Source organism: Rattus norvegicus, chromosome 1, assembly GCF_036323735.1.
Source record: "Rattus norvegicus strain BN/NHsdMcwi chromosome 1, GRCr8, whole genome shotgun sequence".
Classification (NCBI taxonomy): Eukaryota; Metazoa; Chordata; class Mammalia; order Rodentia; family Muridae; genus Rattus; species Rattus norvegicus.
Genome location: NC_086019.1, coordinates 186,349,265 through 186,368,800, shown reverse-complemented (window position 1 = coordinate 186,368,800; position 19,536 = coordinate 186,349,265). Strand labels below are relative to the sequence as shown.

Below are 19,536 nucleotides of genomic sequence, written 5' to 3'. Positions count from 1 at the left end.
GGGAGCCTGCACCACATCTCTCTGTGGGCTTTTCTACCATTAAGAGAAATCTGCCATATTGTCCCCTGTAAATCTGAAGAAGACAGGGTTAGAGTGAGGCCCACAGACATTGAATAATGAGCTGAATAACTCGGCGATAGTAATGGGTAGAGATAATTAGACAAAAAAAGACTAGAGGTCACAAATATGGTCCAGGGGAGGCACTGTTGCAGTCCATCAGAACATCTACCCTCAACCGAGGCTGGCTGATACCATACAACAACCGTCATGCTCGCATGTGAGCTGACAGCCTCTACTTGCTTACCTTCTTCCAGTGTCCGGCACTTTCCTAAGAGCCTGGCATCAACTCATTCAACCTTTACAACAGTTACAGATGTTTCATTTCCAACCTACAGCTGGGGAAACTGAGTTATGGAGCAATTAAGCAACAATCTAAATGCCACACGTTAAGCAGGGCAGCTGGGCTAGAGGTGTTCTGGCTTTAGTGCCTCTCAGAATGGTGCTCAAAAGTAACAGATCCCAAGCTCCCTCAGGCCTCCAGCCACCTCCCAGGTGGACTCGACTCTCGATGGAGGGAGCAAGCTTACTTCCTAGGATGAAAGACTAGTCATTGGCTTTGATATAATATACCTCCTGGGGTACTGAATAGATCGGGAAGTGCACAAAGCCTGGGAACCAATTGCCCTTTCTGAAAAGGGAACTATCTATAAGACTAACCAAGGTTCCTTTTATATACAACTAGCACAGAGACCATGGTCATAAAACTCCACCCTAGTGGCCGTCCCAGGCATTGCATGCATCCCTTATGCGCAAGACTTAGACACTTCCTCTTAGTCACGTTTTAGCATTCCTCTGTTACTGCCTTCCTTCTGCCCAGCCATACACCCTGCAGCACAAACTGTCTTATTACTTACCACAGTTCTGCATCTCTAACACCCAATGCTCAATGAATAGGTTGAATGAATGAATGAATGAATGAATGAATGCAGTGACAGTGCATTACACCCATGACTGTAACTTCCTTCTAATGAACATCTTCCCTCACCCACCTAAGAAGATTGTAAAGAACTTCAAAAGCTCTAAGGGACACACGGAAACAATAGCTAAATTAAATGCGATTCCAACCAAATGAGGAGCACTCAACAGATAATTATCAATTAATTCAGTGAGCCCCTGGAGATGATATCTGGTGCTTTCTTCTCGCTGCAACATGGTGGTATTCCCATGCCAAGTGGGCAGCTGCTGAGGACAGCCACTAGGGAAGGGCACCCCCCTCAAATGAGGCAGACCATGTACATATTCAGAGGAGGCTGGACATTGTTGATGGTTTTTAAATGTTGGTCAGTATCAAAGTCAATCTGAAGAGTGAAGACCCCACCACCACCCAACAGGCATCTGGTTGGTTTTCTCTTGAGTAAAATCATGGTGGGTGAAACGACTTGGCTGAAGGAGAGCCACAGCCATGGGGTTCTGCCAGCTGTTACTGGGTACCCTCCCTCAGGTTGCCCGGTCTCTCTTTGCTTCAATAAAATAGAGGATAGAAGTACCTCATAGGCCCAGTGTGACAATTGGATGCTCACTCCATACACTGCATGGAGACAGTGCATTAGAGGCCTCCTAACTGCGGCTGACCAGACAGCAAGTGTTTCAAGCCCACCGGGTTTCACTGCTCACTCCTCAACCTGGCAATGCAGGCAGCATCAGATCCAAACACTCCCCCTGGCTCCCCAGCCAGTTCCCTTCGGCATCCAGAACCGTGTATAGAGAATCTCCATGGCAATAACCTGTTCTCCAAAAGGTACAGTAAATATTTACTATTTCTTCACACATTGCAGATTATTTGGGTCTAACAATCTAACTGGCACACTCCACCGCTTTGGAAAAAAACAACAATGGCGAAGCCAAGCCCCTGGGAACAGAACAGATGTGCCTTCAGCAGCAGGGACACCAGCAAGCTTGTGGGCAGGCGAGAGCGTCATGTGACCACAGATAAAGGATTCGCAGGAAGCTCAGCTCACAAGGGTGCCCCAGTGCTACTGAACCCCCCTTTCCAGTCACTCTACCCTCTCAGCAGCAAGTGTGATACTTTTAGAAGATCTTCAATACTCCCTCAGCTGTCTTCCTTCTCTATCTCTCTCCCTCTCTCTCTCCCTCTCCCTCTCCCTCTCTCTCTCTCTCTCTCTCTCTCTCTCTCTCTCTCTCTCTCTCTCACACACACACACACACACACAGTCGGATCATCAGCAGAGCAAAGCGAGCCCCACCATGCCTGCTTCAAGAGGAAGAGGCTCCACTGGGATGAGGGAGGCTTCTGTGCCCAGGGCTTTGAAAATGTCACTGAGAGAAGAACTCTGATTCATGGCCTCACTCACATCCCCACAGCAGACCCCGTCTCTGCAGGGAAGGCAGGATTTGGCTTTTTTCATTCACTTCCTCATTCAGGCACAAAGCCTGTGTTTACCAGGAAAAAAAAATTTTTTTAAAAGCTCATTCAGGCAGAAACTCTCTGTGTAACCTTGCATTTGTCCCAAAGAGATAGAGAAAAATAAAATGCGCATTAAAGTTTCTCCCACTTCAACAGAGGGGAGGAAAACAGACCACCAGGGGAGAATCTAGAAGCTATCAGGAGACTGCAGCAGCTAAATGTTTTTTTTTTTAAATGTGAAGTTTCTGTAAGATAAAATAATTCAATAGCAGCAAAAAGGGAAGGGAGAGGCCCGACTAAGGTACTCAGTATCAGCACAGTTGCTAAGTCTAGAATCTACATAGTGACCAATCAATAAGAACAAGACAGACCACAGAGAAATAGACAGAGCATTATAAAAAAATCCATAGGGAAGGAAATACAACTAGCCAAGAACCAGGGAGAGATGTCCAACCTCACGAATATCTGGGGAATGCAAATGAAGAGACTGTTCACCTATCAGATTGTTACTAAGATGCCAAGGAAGGAGAGACCGCCCAGCACTGGCTCTGTGGGTGGGATGAGTGCATGAAGGCCCAGCACCTAGTCCTGAGGGAATGGCTACTCTGTTACTCCCGCTCGCCTGAGGGAATGGCTACTCTGTTACTCCCGCTCGCCTGAGGGAATGTCTACTCTGTTACTCCCGCTCGCCTGAGGGAATGTCTACTCTGTTACTCCCGCTCGCCTGAGGGAATGGCTACTCTGTTACTCCCGCACGCCTGAGGGAATGGCTACTCTGTTACTCCTGCTCACCTGTCTTCTGTGCACCCTGCACTTCATAGTCTCTTAGCAAGCATCGCTAGAGCTGAGTCACATGGGGAAGAACTCATCTGCATGTCTGAGTTCCCCAGGACTTTTTATTACTCCAACACCCTTCCCTATGACTCTTCAGGGGTATTGGGGATGACTGAAGTAGGTTAATAGTTGTGGGAGCCAGCAGCAAGGCAAGAGAGAGGAACCTGAGTGCACCCCTGATTCTGGTTCTCCCTTCTTTCTCAGATGCAGGTGGAGAGAGGAGGTGCAAGGTGCAGAGCAAAGAGAAGATTCTGCTGAAATGGACTTGCAGAGAAGCAACCTCCCCTGCCCCAAAGGCAGAGCCGTATCCTCATGTACAGGGACTGAGTCCGAAGTGTCCACAGACACTAGGAGGCCCCTTCTATTCTGTTCAACAGTGGGGATGGGTGGCACAACAGCGTCTATTTAGGTAAAAGCCAAACACTGAACTGAGACCTGCTACCTGCTGATGTCTCTCTCCACAGGCCTCAGTCTCTCTAACCGAGGAGCTCAGAGGTCAAAGTACTTGTTAGCTGGTCAACAGCCGTACTGGGATTGTCTGAGTCCAAACCTGCCTCTGTGTTTCTGTGCTCTTAACAGTGCTCCATGGCATTCAGCTGGCCTAGTCCTGCAAAGTCAGCTCTCGGAGGGAGCAGACCGGGGTTGGGGGGAGCAGGAGCAGAGCTGAGGGCCAGACAACTCAGAACAGAGTCATTGTCGTAATCAGGGACAATGGGCTACTTCCGGGCTTAGGGGGACCGTGGGTGGGTGTACCAGCTACATTCTCCACCCACATCTACTTCCCCTAGAGAGACCAACAAAGGAAAAAGAAACAACTTTGCATCAGGGGTTCCTGCTGGTGCTGGCAGACACCAGAAGGAAGCAGGCAGCTGGGGAGGCCACATCCGCTCCCCAGAAAGGCTCCCTGGGCATCGGGGGTAGTGGCAGTGGAGGGTACACTGTAGGAAACTGGTCCCTAGGCCAAGATAAGGAAGCAAAAGAAGCTTTAGGGTCCGTCTAAGCTCAGTGCAGTGTTGAATTTACCTGAATCCACAGAGCCTGGAATCTTACAGATCTGGACCTAGGGTAAGACCTCAGGCAAAGCATTCAAGCTCTCTAGTTTTAATTTCCTTGTCTATGAAAAAGAATGAAAATAGATTCTTTATAATGAGCCACACTAGGTCTAAGGAGTGTGCATGAAAATACCACCTTTTAACCAATCAGTCCTTACCTATGTTTATGCCCACCCCACCACCCACCCACCACCACTACTCTAGAGCTGTGTACAGCCCATGTTCAATGCTCGGTACATTTACCCCAGTCAGTAAAAAGTAGGTGCTCAAACTTATTTATAGAAAAAAAAGAAAGAGAAGAGATAAAGATGGGATGAAAAGAGGAAGGAAGGAACGAAGAGAGGAAGGAAGGAGGGGAGGAGGAAGTTGGACACTCCTCTCTAAGGTTCCCACCTATAAGAAGCCACTCACTTTAAGCCCTTAATCAAACTGCTTCCCCCAGGTGCTTTGCCCAAAAGTATGAGGCACTTTCCCCTGGTTAACAGAACCAAGCACTGCCTATCAACTGATTGCCTGGTTTTCTGACCAGTCTCTAGGCTTGACCTCAGAGCTCCTCTCCTCCTTTTGGAGGCCTCAAAGACAGTTTTCTTTCTCCTGGGTTTCAATCTCAATGTCCTTGTCCTGCACCCCCCCCCCCCCGCAGACTCTAGAAGAGCATCCACACTAACTTCATCTTGCTCTCACACCTGGCAGCCTCTATGCCAAAGCCAAGTGTTCACTGGATCACAGTCAGGAGAGCGGTTGCCGCGGCAGATCACTCCCCCAAAACTGTACATTTCCAGTAAAATCCAACAGCCATGCCTAACCCAGGTAGAGATGCAATGAAATTGTGTAACTGCCAAGTAACCTTCAGGGACTTTTCCACACCCTTGGAAAAGTCTCTTACTGTGCATGGTGTATCAGAATGTGTGCTTTTGATCTTCTAAAACAATTTAAAATTATTATTTCATTGTATCTGTGTATATTGAATATTGTTCTGCCTGCCTCTGTGTCTGTGCACCATGTGGTGCCTGCTACCCTTTGAGGCCAGAAGAGGATGTTGGCTCTCCTGAACTGGCTGGGAATCAAACCTAGGTCTTCTGCAAGAGCAGCATGTGCTCTTAACAACTGAACCATCTCTCCAGCCCCTGTGCTTTCCCTTCTGTGTTTACTGTGGATGACAGAAGCCAAGCTATGGAGTCAGCTGAGATAGTCATTCACAGATGAATGATTAAAAACACGTGATATATATGCACAATGCACATGCACATATCATACAAATGTATGACATTTTCATGCATGCACATCACTTTCTTTGCTTATATTCACACATGCACACACACACACACGCACGCACGCACGCACAGAGAGAGAGAGAGAGAGAGAGAGAGAGAGAGAGAGAGAGAGAGAGAGGGAGAGAGAGAGACTACCACCGAGCACCACCACTTCTGTCATTCCTCCTCTACTTCCAGATGGTTCCCTTCCTTTCCCAAATAAAATAGCCCCTCACTAACTTCATGTCACTTTTAAAAATCAAGTCTACAAATGTAATATTTGTCATTCTGGGTCTAGCTCATCTGCATTTCTATTCATTTCCTTGCAAGTGATATAATTTCATTCATATTTACCAGCTGAACCAAAATGGATCCTCCCTTCACTAAGCTGTGTGAGTCGGGTATTTTCCCACAGCAACAAGAAGAGCGGCTGAGCTGGTGCCAAAGTAGGGTCCCTGTGTCCTGGCCACCCCTCTGCTCTCTACAGCACAGACATTTGGATTGGAGCTTGGCCCTTAGTCCTCCCAGCCCTGGTCCTAACTTTACCCCTCTATGAATTCTTGGAGAGCCCACCAGAAACCCAGAGCCTAGGAATGAAGGCAAGTACCTTACACCAGTGTTGGGGATTTACAACAGAACTTCTGACAGTTGCCACCAGGAAGTCACTCTGTCTGCTGTCTTCTGCCAGGGGGCTTGGGAAATAGCCCAAGCTAGCCTTATAAATATGAGGACTCAAGTTTGATTCACAGAACCCACATTTTAAAATGCCAGATATGTTGGGGAGCACTTGTAATATTTGCTCCAAGGAGGCAGAGGCAGGTAGATCCCTGAGGCTAGCTGTCCCAGCCACCCTATCTTAATCAGGGAGTTCCAGGCCAATGAAAGCTCCTGTTCCAAAAAACAAGATCAGGTTTAAAAAGCGGTGCTGGAGAGATGGTTCAGGTTATAAGCACTGGCTGCTCTTCTAAAGGATGAGAGTTAGATTCCCAGCCCCCGCATGGTGTCTCATAACCATCTGTAACACCAAGTATCTGAGATCCTCTCTGACCTCCCTAGGTACTAGGCACACATCTACGCAGGCGTGACACTCATACGCATAAAATAAAAATAAATAACTTCCAGATGGTGGTGGTACAGGCCTTAAATGAAGCACTCTGTGGGTCCTCATTCTGCCCCACCACTGGGCACGGCTAATGGGGAAGCGAACCACAGGGAGTTTGACTGAGTTTCCTCAAATGCTGCTTGACTGAATTTCCCTAATATTGCTGCAGTCAGGTGCTTGGCTTTGAGGAAGCACTGTGACACCACTCAGGGGGTGGGAAGACACATTCTAAGATGGGGGAAGCCAAAGTTGGGGTTCCCTGATTGCTGGCACCCAGTCACCACCGGGGAACCACACAGAAAAGTCAGAAATGAAGGAATAGGGGTTCACGGTCCCAGGGGGCCATGATGAGGCCAGGACCGGTGACTCCCAAACTCCTGGACATCCAGACATCTCTGAGTCTGGAGTAGTTAGGAGAGGAGTCGGAGGCTACAGGATGAGGATGGTGTCTAGCCCAGGGAAGGCAAGGGTGGACAGGAATGGGAGCTCCAGCTTAGTTCATTGGTGGCAGTTGTCTGGGGTTACAGATGGGCCTTCTTAAGCTGTGGCTCCATAGGAGATGGCTTTGTCCTTGTCTCCATGGCAGTTCTCAATGAAAGAGGTGATGCTTGTTTCTAAACTGTTCATTGACTGTTCATTGTGAAAAATGGATGAGTAACAACCTTTCAGGTTGGACCTGACATTGAATACCTTTTGCAGGAAGGAACGGCTGGGAAGAGAAGTTTATTGGTTAAACCCTTAGGGCCTCTAGGTACCATATTAGCCTGGAGAATTCTATTTTGGGCTACATAACTGGCTAAGTGGGGAGTGTGACTCATATTCCCAGCCTCCTGCTCTAGTAGGGAGCAGGGAGGCACCTACCATCTCTCAGGTGGGTACCTGGGTACCAGGGTCTCAGACCCTGCTCTACCTTACCAAGTTTCCTGGCATTGTTCATCATCCCACAGCACTCAGGAGACAGAGGCAGGCAGATCTCTGAATTCTAGGTCAACCTGGCCTACACAGTGAGTTCCAGAACAGCCATGACTACACAGAGAAATCTGTCTCATAAAGACAAAACAAACATACATACATACATACATACATACACACACACACACACACACACAAACACAAACACACACACACACACACACAAATGAACACATCCCAAGGACTGACACTAGAGGTTGACCTCCGGCCTCCACGTGCATAGACACATACATACATACACACCTACATAAACATGAACAGGAACGAACACACACACACGAATTTGAACCTAAAGAAAGGATATTACATGGCACACAGTGGAAGCTAATGCACAGAAAGATCAAAATTAAAATTTAAAGGAATGAAGTGGAGAGGAAGCTAAAAAAAGGCCCTTGAGGGCACAGCAGAAGGCTGCCCCAGGGAACCAGACTAGAACAACAACCCTGCTTCTTGAGAAGAGCACCCTTGGAGCTCACAGGGAGAGGCAGCAGAAAGTTCTAGCAGCAGGACGCTAATCTCATCCTCTTGTTACTGGAGAGTGATCCCTGAAGCACTAGTGAGGCTCTGGGAGCTCATTAGAAATGCAAAATGCCTGCCTGGCTCCTGCTCAAACCTGCAGAATCAGGATCTGCCTCATAACCAGACCCATGGGTTAATCAACTCTTGACAAATGCTGCCATAATCCATTAATCACTTCTGATACAAAGAACAATTTCAAAAAAAAAAAAAATTCAGGCTGCTGAGAACCAGCATTCAGGTCTACCGTGTGTCAGGAACTATGGGACATTTGTCATGAACCCCAGTTTTTGTATGAGCCCCTGGGGACTGAGCCCAGAACTTTGTGCATGGCCAGCCAGAGTACACCCACTGAGCTGTATCCCCAGCCTTCTTTACACTTGTGATTTTAAAACAGGCTCACACTATGTTGTCCTGGCTAGCCCTGAATTCAGTTTATAGCCCAGGCAGGCCTTGAACTCACTATCCTCCTAACTCGGCCTTCCGAATAGCTGGGATTACAAGCTTGTATCACAGGTCTGACTTTTATTTGATTCATATATTAGCTATTTTTGCATTGCTGTGTCCATAATACCAGACAGAAACAGTGTAAAAGAGAAAAAGATTTTGTAACATAATTTTAGTTTTGAGATTATGATATATCATTTCCCCCTTCTCTTTCGTTCCTCAGACCCACCCACTTACCTCCCCCATCTAGTTCTCTTTCAAATTTGTGGGCCTTTTTCTTTAATTATTGTTACCTACATACGTGTGTGTGTGTGTGTGTGTGTGTGTGTTCCTAAATACACAAGTACAACCTTCTCAGTCTATATGTTACTTGTATGTATGTTTTCAAGACTGACCATTTAATATTAGGTAACCAATCAGTGTGCTCTTCCCTGAGGATGACTTTCGCCTGCTCTCAGCATTCCTTGGCTGCCTTTAGTTTTCTGTGAAGGTTTGAGGCCTCCTGGGCTTCCTCACAACTTCTGTGATAGTGTTTACTGGCATAGTCTTTGTTGAGTTCTCGTTGGTGCCACCATGGTTGAAGCTTCATGGACATGCCTCCTAATGGGCATGGCTTCCAACATCCTAGGAAATTTACTTTGATTCACAGTTTCGAAAGGTTCACTTAGTACCATATGGCAGAGGTACTAAGTGACCACCTGACATTCTGGAAATGAGAGTCCAGGAGCTACAGGACCTGCATGTTTAGAGGGTCCATGCATCCACAGATCAAGGTCGAAAGAAGGAAGCATTTTTGCCAGTGAAGTCTTTGGCTCTTTGGGTACAAAAGAAAAACCAACATCTTTATGCATTGCTGGTCAGTGGCCTACTTCTGCTGGACAAGGGTTATCACTGTGGTCAGTTTCCTGTGGTGTCACTTAGCATGCAGTAGAAAAGAGACACAGTTGGTTGATAGCCTAGCTCTCATCCGTCACCAGAAGTGAGATACATCTAGGCTGAGAGTTAAAAGCAACGACATTTGCTTCTGTTCCCTACACAAATTCATGTGCACAGCACCATCATTCGCGATCTTCTGCAGCAACTCCAAGAGCCAGGATTTATGTCCTATATAGGGTAACGGGCTCAGAGAGGTCAACAAAGCACCCACTGTCAAATGGAAAACCAGCGGCAGAAGGGTCTAGAAGGCCTGTGGTTCCTCTACTCATCGTGTCTTTGCTGGGCTGTCCAGTGCCAAGGGTTCTGGCTATGAGACTAAAGAGGGGGGAGAAGGTAAGAGGAGGGTTTCATGCATGGGGTAACTCTTTGTCTATGAAATAATGCAAGGAACTACTCAAAGAACATGGGGTGGGCCACCCATGAGCACAGTCGTGAACAGAGGATTACATATCCCAACTTACCTCCGTTTCCTTCTCTGTGAAACAAGACCGGACACTGTACTCAGAAGAGCTATCTGGTTAAGAAAACCTTGAGGGGCTGAGGATTTAGCTCAATGGTAGAGCGCTTACCTAGGAAGCGCAAGGCCCTGGGTTTGGTCCCCAGCTCCGAAAAAAAGAACCAAAAAAAAAAAAAAAAAAAAAAGAAAACCTTTAGTGCCATGCCCTTCACAGATGCGTTTTCAATGATTTTCTTCTAGACAGTAGTACTGTCTGAAGAAGCTGTAGCTGCCTTAGGAGGTAGGACCCAGCGGACAGAATTGAAGGTGACATCCAGCCTCACTTCCTGCCTGGTGATGTCCTCCCACCCTGACCTGCAGATCAGCTGGCCTTCCAGACATAAGTCTCTGTAGTTTCTGGTTGGCCACCTCCCAAGAGTCAGAAGGGAACCCGGCACTTCTCTCCACCCCAAACAAGTTAAAATCGTAACCAGAACATCAGAGCACACAACAGCCTCCCATCCTTCCCAGAGCACTGCAGGTGTCTGGCCACCTGTCATCTATCACGTCAGAAAAAAAGGGATTTCGCAGATGAGATAAACGAGCGAAGGAAATTAATAAGTCCCCGAAGTAACAAGAGAAGGGTCACGTGCTTCCCTTCCGAGTCATCCCTAGCTACAGCAAATTATCTCCTGACAGAAAGATAACCTTCCCCTCAGCTCACCCACACTCATCACTCATCAGGAAAGACCAATCTTGCATGGTCTTACTGCTATTGTCACTGGGATGCTCCGTCAGGGACAGGAGGCATGGGGGCTGGAGAATAACAGCTCAGGACCTTGGTTTTTGCAGTGACAGTGTGGATGTCCCACACTCCTCAGGCCCTTGTCTGGTTTACCATGTCTCTCTGTCCAGAGCCCCCTCTCTGTCCCTTCATTCCATTATGTTCCTTGGTCTCCCACCTACTTATTTTCCTCAGTAGATCCCTCTCTGCCCTCCTGTCTCTTCCCTTCTGGTACTCATCAGTTATCCCGCTCTCAGTCTCCTCCCCATCTGTCCTTCAGTTTCTTCTCTCATTGCTTCTCAGCTTGAAATAGCAAGAAGCGAAAAGAAAGACAAATCAGATGTTCCTTAAAATGCCGATAAGAAGTCAGCCAGTTCATGTGAATCCTGTGAACTGGCTTTTGGGGGGATTAACCTGGAGACACAGGAACATGGGGAACCCGTGAGTGGATGATGAAGGAAAATTACCCAACTCCTAGACCTGTCTCAGACCCCCACACCATGCACCCAAAGGCAGATGGCAACAGGAAGGGACCTGGCTTCACGAGAGCATGCCTCCTGGAGCCCACCTGCATGGTGAAGCTCGGCCAGAAGGAACTGTTGGCAAAACAGAAGCATCTGAGGTCATCGTGCCCATAGGTGGATTTAGACTCCAGGGCCACATGAGCCTTGACTTTCCCAGAGGAATCAGGATGCCCTAACACTTGACTCTGATGACTCAAGCATTTGTCATTCCAACCCCCCTCAGCAGGATGAATAAAAATCTAAAGATTTAACTTTAAAAAAAAAGTTTAACAAGTTAATTTTCTAAATTTAAAATGTTTCAGAAAGAAACACAACCTACATAAGGATAATTTTAAGCTATATTAAAGCTTGAAGATGACATCATGAAATTCTAATTATATAGACTCTGAGGCAACAGAGTCAAGCAACCTTCCTGGGTACAGTATACATGTTTTCAACACTGTGTGGACACCATGCTGGTATCCCATCTTGCGGGGATCCTGAAAGTCTCCTCAGACGATTCGAAAAAGAAGTCACTTCTGTAAGAGCTCTTCGGTTTTGGTGTTAACTTTACATCTTTTCATCCTATGATGGTCTCCAAGAACATGAAGGCAAAGTCCAGTACAAGTCTATAAAGCCAGAAGTTGGGAACAATCCGGCACTAACGTGTGTGTGTGTGTGTGTGTGTGTGTGTGTGTGTGTGTGTGTGTGTTTCCCCTCTGTATTGTTATATGGTTGGGGGGTAGGAGGCAGGAAGAGTAGATTTACCATATTAGACGACCCTAGAACAACACACAGGGAATTTGCAATAAATATCGGGTTCAATGTCATTCATAGTATGGTTGAGGGTGAGGATGCCGAAGCTGGGGACCATGAGGAGGAAGAGCCACATCCCAGCTGCTGACAATGCCTCTGTTTGTCATTTCATACAGGTGAACAGCAAGTGAGAAAATTTAATCATTCACTGATTCAATACTCTCTCCCATGAGCTGTGTTACCTGTTTCTGACATGACATCCTTCACATGTAAAGATGCACCGCTTATGTAAGAGCCATTAATAAACAATATCTAGGCTCGTCTCACATGTTTAAATACATTCACACATGTATAATCTTCCCAACAACGTGTTGGTAGAGGAGATCATTTTTCTCATTTACTAGCTAGGAGCATTCTGAAGTGTCAGGGAGGGGTAGCTAAGTTTCCCCTACAAGGTCAATGGGCGGTAGAGAAAGGATTTGAAGACAAGCACTTCTAATACCCGTATCCACAAGACTTCTCCCTCATAATAACCTCTCCCCCCTCTGCCGTCAGCCCCTCTCTCCCTGCTCATGTCTGCCTCACTGCCTGCTCTCAAATTTCCCTGGGTGTTTTAAGGGGAGAAGAGAACACGGTGAAACACCGCTCCAAGAAATAATCACCGTGAGGTGTTTCTACAAGGCTCAGGAACCGACAGCAGCGGAACCAGACTAAGGAGGCAAGCAAATACGCCTCAAACTCTGGGATCCATGCCTGGTTTCCACAAAGGGATTTAAGGCTAGGCTTCTTGATATTTTCAAAGAGAAAGACAGATTAGCCAACCTAGGCAGGCAGCAGAGGCTTGAACTTCATTAACTTTTAATGAGCTGCTGTTGAAATGCTTTCTTTGTAAAAGAATAAAGTCAAAGAATACCCCAGGTTCCGGGAAGGCTAATTACCCTCAATATGCGGGCAATACAATGACGTAGTACCTGTGTAGTTGCTCGAAACAAGACAAGCATGGAATCTGAGTCTAATTGAGTTAAGGTTTTCTTCTGGTGCTTCCTATTTTATATTTTATGCCTGTTTTCTGAACGACGTGTATGTCTATAATCCATGTGTGCCTGGGAGGCACAACCCATGCTAACGCACACTCACGGGGGCCAGAGGACAATCTCAAGGGTCAGACTTTACCTTCCACCATGTCCAAGGCAGGATCTCTCGCTACTCCCAGCTATGAAAGCGAGCTAACTCATTCACAGGCTTCTGGGAATTTTCCTATCATTGCCTCCCATCCATCTCACTGTAGACAGGCTGGGACTGCAGACACGCTGACAGAACAATTGCTTTATCCACAGAACCACCTCCCTGGCCCTTCACTGCCTTATTGTTGCCCATGAAACTATCCCTCAAGCCTCAACCCTCCAAACTCTAGAGTCATATGCCTATAGAAGGAGCATACCACGCTGGTGAGCATTTAACACCATTTCCTTGGAACCATTGTGCCCAGCCCTGCCTGACACCCTGGTATGCTGCTCCGATGGCATTTGGAATCTGGCACCGAGTGTGATTCTTTTCAAAAAGCAAAATCACTTCCTGTTCGACACACAGCTACTATTCAAGTTTCCCACACTCCCTGCTGGAGCAGAGGGCTCCAGCCTTCTTCTCTGGCTTCCCGCCAAGCACGCAGAGGCGGGAAACGGAGCTGGTAGGCAGAGAGGTGGCGGCTGGAGACCAAAGGGATTATTTTTCCATTATGTCATGCATTAGCTAAGGCTGATCTCTAAGAAAGTTATTGACTTGGGTGGATATGTTTTGTTACCAGCCCACTTACCTAATTCTCTCTTTAATTCTCTAGTCCTATAGTTTCCCCATTGCCTCCTCTGGTGTTTCTAAAATAAATAATAACATAATCCACGCATAATGTTAATTTGGTATTCTTTTTCCAGATGTGTAATTACCATTTGTGACTGTTTCTTCTCCTCTGTCATTGACTGGAAAATCCATAACGACAACAGTGCTCAAAGCAATCATCTTTCCTTTATTCTTAACGTTGGTGGGAGTTGCTCCAATGAGAGAACACTAAGTATAGCTTTGACTATGGCTTGGCTGCGGACAGTCTCTGTACTGCTGGGAGCATATCTTTTTATTCTTTCTCTGTTTTCACCAACAATGAATACGGAGACTTTAACAAGCGAGGTCTGAACATTCATGAACATGATCACTTTTCCCCTTTGTCATATTGACTGATTTTGTGAATAGAGTTTTTAACAATAACCAAAATGCATCTCTAGGATGAACATCCCTCAACTCTGATACAATGTTTTTGTTGACTTCTTGTTGTTGTTGTTGTTATTTTAATATCCTGGGAGATTTAATTTGACAAGATTTTATCTAGAATTTTCCCCCACTGTAGGTTTGTAAATGAGGTTAGATGGTGACTTTGTTTTTTGTTTCGGTTTTGCTGTTATTTTCCCCATCTTTTGTTGGCTTTTCATGCCTGTGCAATATTTGATCAGAGGAAGAAAGAACTAAGTTACTTTCTTTTGCTGTGACACAACTCCGTGTGTGTGTGTGTGTGTGTGTCTGTCTTTCTGTCTGTCTAAGAGCGGTGTCTGTCTGTAACTCTGTGTGTGTGTGTGTCTGTCTAGGGTAGTCTCTGTCTGTCTGTCTGTCTAATGGCAGTATGTGTGTCTGTCTATGTGTGTATATGTCTGTCTGTGTGTGTGTGTTTAAGGGTGGTGTATGTGTGTGTGTGTGTGTCTGTCTGTCTAAGAGCGGTGTCTGTCTGTAACTCTGTGTGTGTGTGTGTCTGTCTAGGGTAGTCTCTGTCTGTCTGTCTGTCTAATGGTAGTATGTGTGTCTGTCTATGTGTGTATATGTCTGTCTGTGTGTGTGTGTTTAAGGGTGGTGTGTGTGTGTGTGTGTGTGTGTGTGTGTGAGAGAGAGAGAGAGAGAGAGAGAGAGAGAGAGAGAGAGAGAGAGGAGGGGCACATGAGGGTGAGTATGTGTGCGGGTGTGCTCAATACATGTAGGCCAGAGGCTGCCACTCATCGTCTTCAGTTAGTCTCCACCTTATTTTGAGATAAAGCCTGTCAGTGACTTTAGGACTTTCTATGTGGCTGGGATAGCTGGCCAGCAAACCCCAGGGATCCTTTCATCTCCACCACCCCAGTGTGGGGTTTACAAATGCGGGCTGTCCAGGCCCACATTTTCCTAGGGGTGTTGGGGGATCCCTGGTCCTTAGGCTCTGCTGAGAAAGCGTTCCTTCTCCCCTTACTGATCTAGACCAAGGAGCAGAGAGCTACAGCCTACAGCCCAATCACTTCTTTTTTGAAATAAAGTTTTTGGTCCTCTCATGCCCACTCTATGAACTGTAGCCAGCTGCATCCATGCTGTAATGCCTGTTCCAGAATGCCCACAAACCTAGTGTTTACTCCCTGCTCTTGGGGAAACCATTTGCTCACCTCTCATCTAAACAAACTCTTTATGGTGATAATTTTGGAATCTCAATTATATAATTTTAGATTTAATGCAAAGAGTTGAATACCAACAACTACTGTCTTAGTTCTGTGATGGTCCCAGCTATTGTCTGAGCCCTGTGAGGGGTTCAGCTAGCTGCCCTGTAATTTCTGTGAGGGACCCAGCCCTGTGTTCTTTACATACAAGATCTCACTGAATCCCTACAACTACTGAATTATTGTCCCCATTTTTAAAGCAGAGAAAATTGAGGCTGAGAATAAATAACTCACTTAAGGTCAGCAGAAAATAGTGGAAATTTACCAAAAGTACCTGTCCAGACCCCACTTTATAGCATGCCTTACTCCCTTAGAGCTCAATCCCTCTATTTCAATGACCTTCCTCATCCCTACCTGTTAGATTGTGTGAGTGTGTGTGTGAGTGTGTGTGTGTGTGTGCGTGTGTGCATGTGTGCGCATGTGTGTCTATGCGCACCTATCATTTCCATTGTATGTATCCACTGTGTGTGTTTTCTGACTTTTTTTTTGTTTTGAATTCTTGGCACTCTGACTGTTTACACATGATAAGGCTTTATTTCATCAAAATACAAGATATTTTTTATTCTAGTGCTATCCTTCAGTTATACATTATTTCTGCTCGTCTTGGTTTTCTCTTGGGAGTTTTGTTTATCTCTTTACCTCTTGAATGGAATTATTAATTAATGTAAATCATTTTGGTTAGTTGACATTTTTAAAAACATTTAAGACTATGAATCTTAGGCCTCGTCTCAACACCATCTCATAAATGGTAAACAATAGTTTATCATCATCAACTATACTAAGTAATCTAAAACGAGCTGGGGGTTTAATGGAACCCCAAATATAATTGTAGATTAAAACAATAGATTTACAAAGCCTTAGAAGAAACCACATAGAAAGACCCCATGCATTCTTTTTTTTTTTTTTTTTGGTTCTTTTTTTTCGGAGCTGGGGACCGAACCCAGGGCCTTGCGCTTCCTAGGCAAGCGCTCTATCACTGAGCTAAATCCCCAACCCCGACCCCATGCATTATTTACCCAGTTTCTCCCAGTGTCAAGAGCTTACAGCACTGTAGCACAGAATCATGACTGCCAGGAGCCCCTCAATGATACAGTCAAGACGCTAGATCGTGTCCATGGGCCCTTACATGCCCGTTAACAGCACACCAACCTCCTTAGAGCTCCATCAACTCCTCGTATTTGACAGTCATTAGTCTGTTGTCCACTTATACAAACTTCAAGACTGTCACATACACATAGCACGTGGGGTTAGACTGCCACGTACACATAGCATGTGGGGTTGGTGGTCTTCATTCAGCATAACTCTCTGGAGATTCATTCTGGTGTCTGGTTGCATCTCTAGTTGGTGCCTTCTCATTACCAAGAAATGGTGCATGGTACAGACAAAGCACAGCCTAAAGGGAATTGTTTCCAGTCTGAAGATATTATGAATAAATTACTACATGTTTGTATAGTAGGTTTTGCGTGACCATAACTTTTAAGCATTTTGGCATAAGACAGAAATTGTTAAGTAATATGGTAATTGCATATTTTAAAAAAAACCTTCCAGGGGTTGGGGATTTAGCTCAGTGGTAGAGTGCTTGCCTAGGAAGCGCAAGGCCCTTGGTTCGATCCCCAGCTCCGAAAAAAAGAACCAAAAAAAAAAAAAACCTTCCAGAGTTGTTACATCATTATTTAAGATTTATTTTGTGTGCATGTGTGTGTATGTATGTATGTATGTATGTATGTATGTATGTATGTGCGTGCACATGTATACACATGAGCATGCCACATGTATGTGAATATCTAAGAAGGCCAAAAGATGGAGTCAGATCCCCTGGAGCTGGAACTATTCGTGGTTGTGAACCATACAAAGTAGATGCTAAACTCAGGTTTTCTGGAAGAATAGGAAATGCTCTCAACCATTGAGCCATCTTTCTCTAGCCTAGTGGCTGCCCCGTATTTTATCTAGTTTTTTAAAAAGAGATATAAAACTGCACATATTTATGGAGTCCTACAGGATATTTAAGCACATGTATCTATTTTGTAATGATCAGATGGGGTAAGCAAATCTACCTCCTAAAATGTGTATTTTTTTTTTGTGGTGATGACTTCTTCCCTTTTGCTTTCCAAAAAGTATTCAGTAGAAGCTCAGCCTAGTGGCACAGTCCTATAATCCCAGCTACCAAGGACAGGAGGGTCAGAAGATCAAGACTTGACTGGGTTGCAGAGTGGGTTTAAGTCACACACACACACAAACACACACACACACACACACACACACACACACACACACATACACTATAGCACACTATTATCAATAGTCATTGTGGCTTTAAAATGTATCTCCCCAATAGCTGCCGGTGTGAAACATCTTCCCATGTGTTTTCTGTCATCCATGGACCCTCTTTGTTGAAGTATCTATCAATTTGTCAGTTTTCTGCTGTTATATTATGGGTTCCAGTATAATCCACACAGTAGTCCTTTGTTGGATATGTGGTGTGGAAATCTGTTTCCTAGTCTACAGCTCGCTTTGTAAAATCTCCTTAACATCTTTAAGATTTATCCTTAATCTTTTGCAGAGCAAAAGTGTCAAGCTTTGATGTAGGACAGTGCATGAAGGAGTCCAGCATGGCTAGAGATGGCTCAACAATTGTGAGCATTTCCTATTCTCCCAGAAAGCCTGATTTCAAAATCCAGCCTTGACAGTTTCTCCTTTTACAGACTGAGCCTTTGGTGTCAAGCCTAAGATGTCCGTCTGAGCCAACAGGCTGAAGGGTTTCTCCTTTGTGTTTTCCTGAAGGTTGCGGTTTTATATTTTACATGTAAGTCCACGATGCCTTCCCTTTGAGTTAGTTTTTCTGCAGTGTAACCTCAGCTCGGGTTCCTTTGTTATTTTTGACAGGTGTCCAATTGCTCTAGTACCACTTATTAGCTCACCGGCTCCCTGAACTGCTTCTATGTGTTTGTCAAAATCAGTTGAGCATCCTTGCAAGTCTGTCCCTGGATTCTCTACTCTGCCCGACTGGCGCGTGTACTGCCTGCGCGCCCCTCTCATCTTCCAGTATCACACAGTGTCTGCAAGAGCCACCTGCAATAAGACTAAGCCATCTCACTCCATTCTTTCCCAAACTAGGTCAATCACTCTAGTTCACCTGCCTTTTTTTTCAAATAAATCAGGTAATAACCTTTTACGTCTATAAAATAATCCCACTGCCATTTTGATGGGAAAGAGTTTGGGAAGAGCTGACACCTCCTTTCCGATGCTGTCTTTCGGCTCATGAACACATTATGTCTCCCCATTCATTTCAAACTTCAGCTTCCTTCATTAGAAATGCATAGTTTTGAGCACATAAACCCTGCACAGATTTTTGTTAGATGTGTCCCTAAGAGCTTGGGTTTTTTTCCTCTTTCCAAGCAACTGTTTTAATTGTATAAAATAATCAGTTGCTTTCTGCAGTGCCCAAGGAATGTCTTGAAAATGTTAGGCAAGTGTTCTACCTGTGGGCTGCACCCCAGCCTTTCTTTCCAACTAATTGTAAATGGTGCGTTTTCACTCCAGCCTTGCTATATTTGTTGTTAGTTTCTAGAGATGAGACTCATTTTTGTCCGCTCATGGTCTCTAGCCACACTGGACTCCTTCCTATGCTGCAGAAGAGTTTGGTTTGGCTTCTGCTTCGTTGACTCCTTGGAATTTCCTATGGAAATAATCATGTTGCCTTACAAGGGAACATTTTAGTTTTTCTCTTTCTTATTTGTATCCTCTTTCCCTTTTCTTTCCTTATTGCATTGGTAAGAACTAGATAGAACATTAGTATTGCCATGAAAATACCCCAGGTTGTTCAGTGTCTTCTCTTGAAGTCCTCTTTTTAACTCATTTTGTTGCGACCTGCCTGGGTCTTCAGAATAAAGACTCAGTTACAGTTCCCTTCCCCCACAGGCTTCTGCAGTCTTCATTAACTTAAGCTGAAATGTTAAGCCTTAACAAGTTACAAAGTTATATGGTATACTATGCAGCTTTCCATTCACAAATTATCCTTAATAC

General features: G+C 45.4%; 1 protein-coding gene across 4 annotated transcripts in view; it reads right to left on the bottom strand.

Moving 5' to 3' along the window:
• Prkcb (protein kinase C, beta) overlaps positions 1-19,536 on the bottom strand; it is a 331,347-nt gene that overhangs the window by 225,943 nt on the left and 85,868 nt on the right. For 2 of the 4 annotated variants that reach the window (NM_001172305.1, NM_012713.4), the window contains exon 4: positions 10,343-10,348. The exons of the other annotated variants lie outside the window; for them this stretch is intronic. In NM_001172305.1, coding sequence (NP_001165776.1) covers positions 10,343-10,348 — 6 coding nt within the window. The remainder of the gene's footprint in view (positions 1-10,342; positions 10,349-19,536) is intronic. 4 annotated transcript variants of the gene reach the window in all.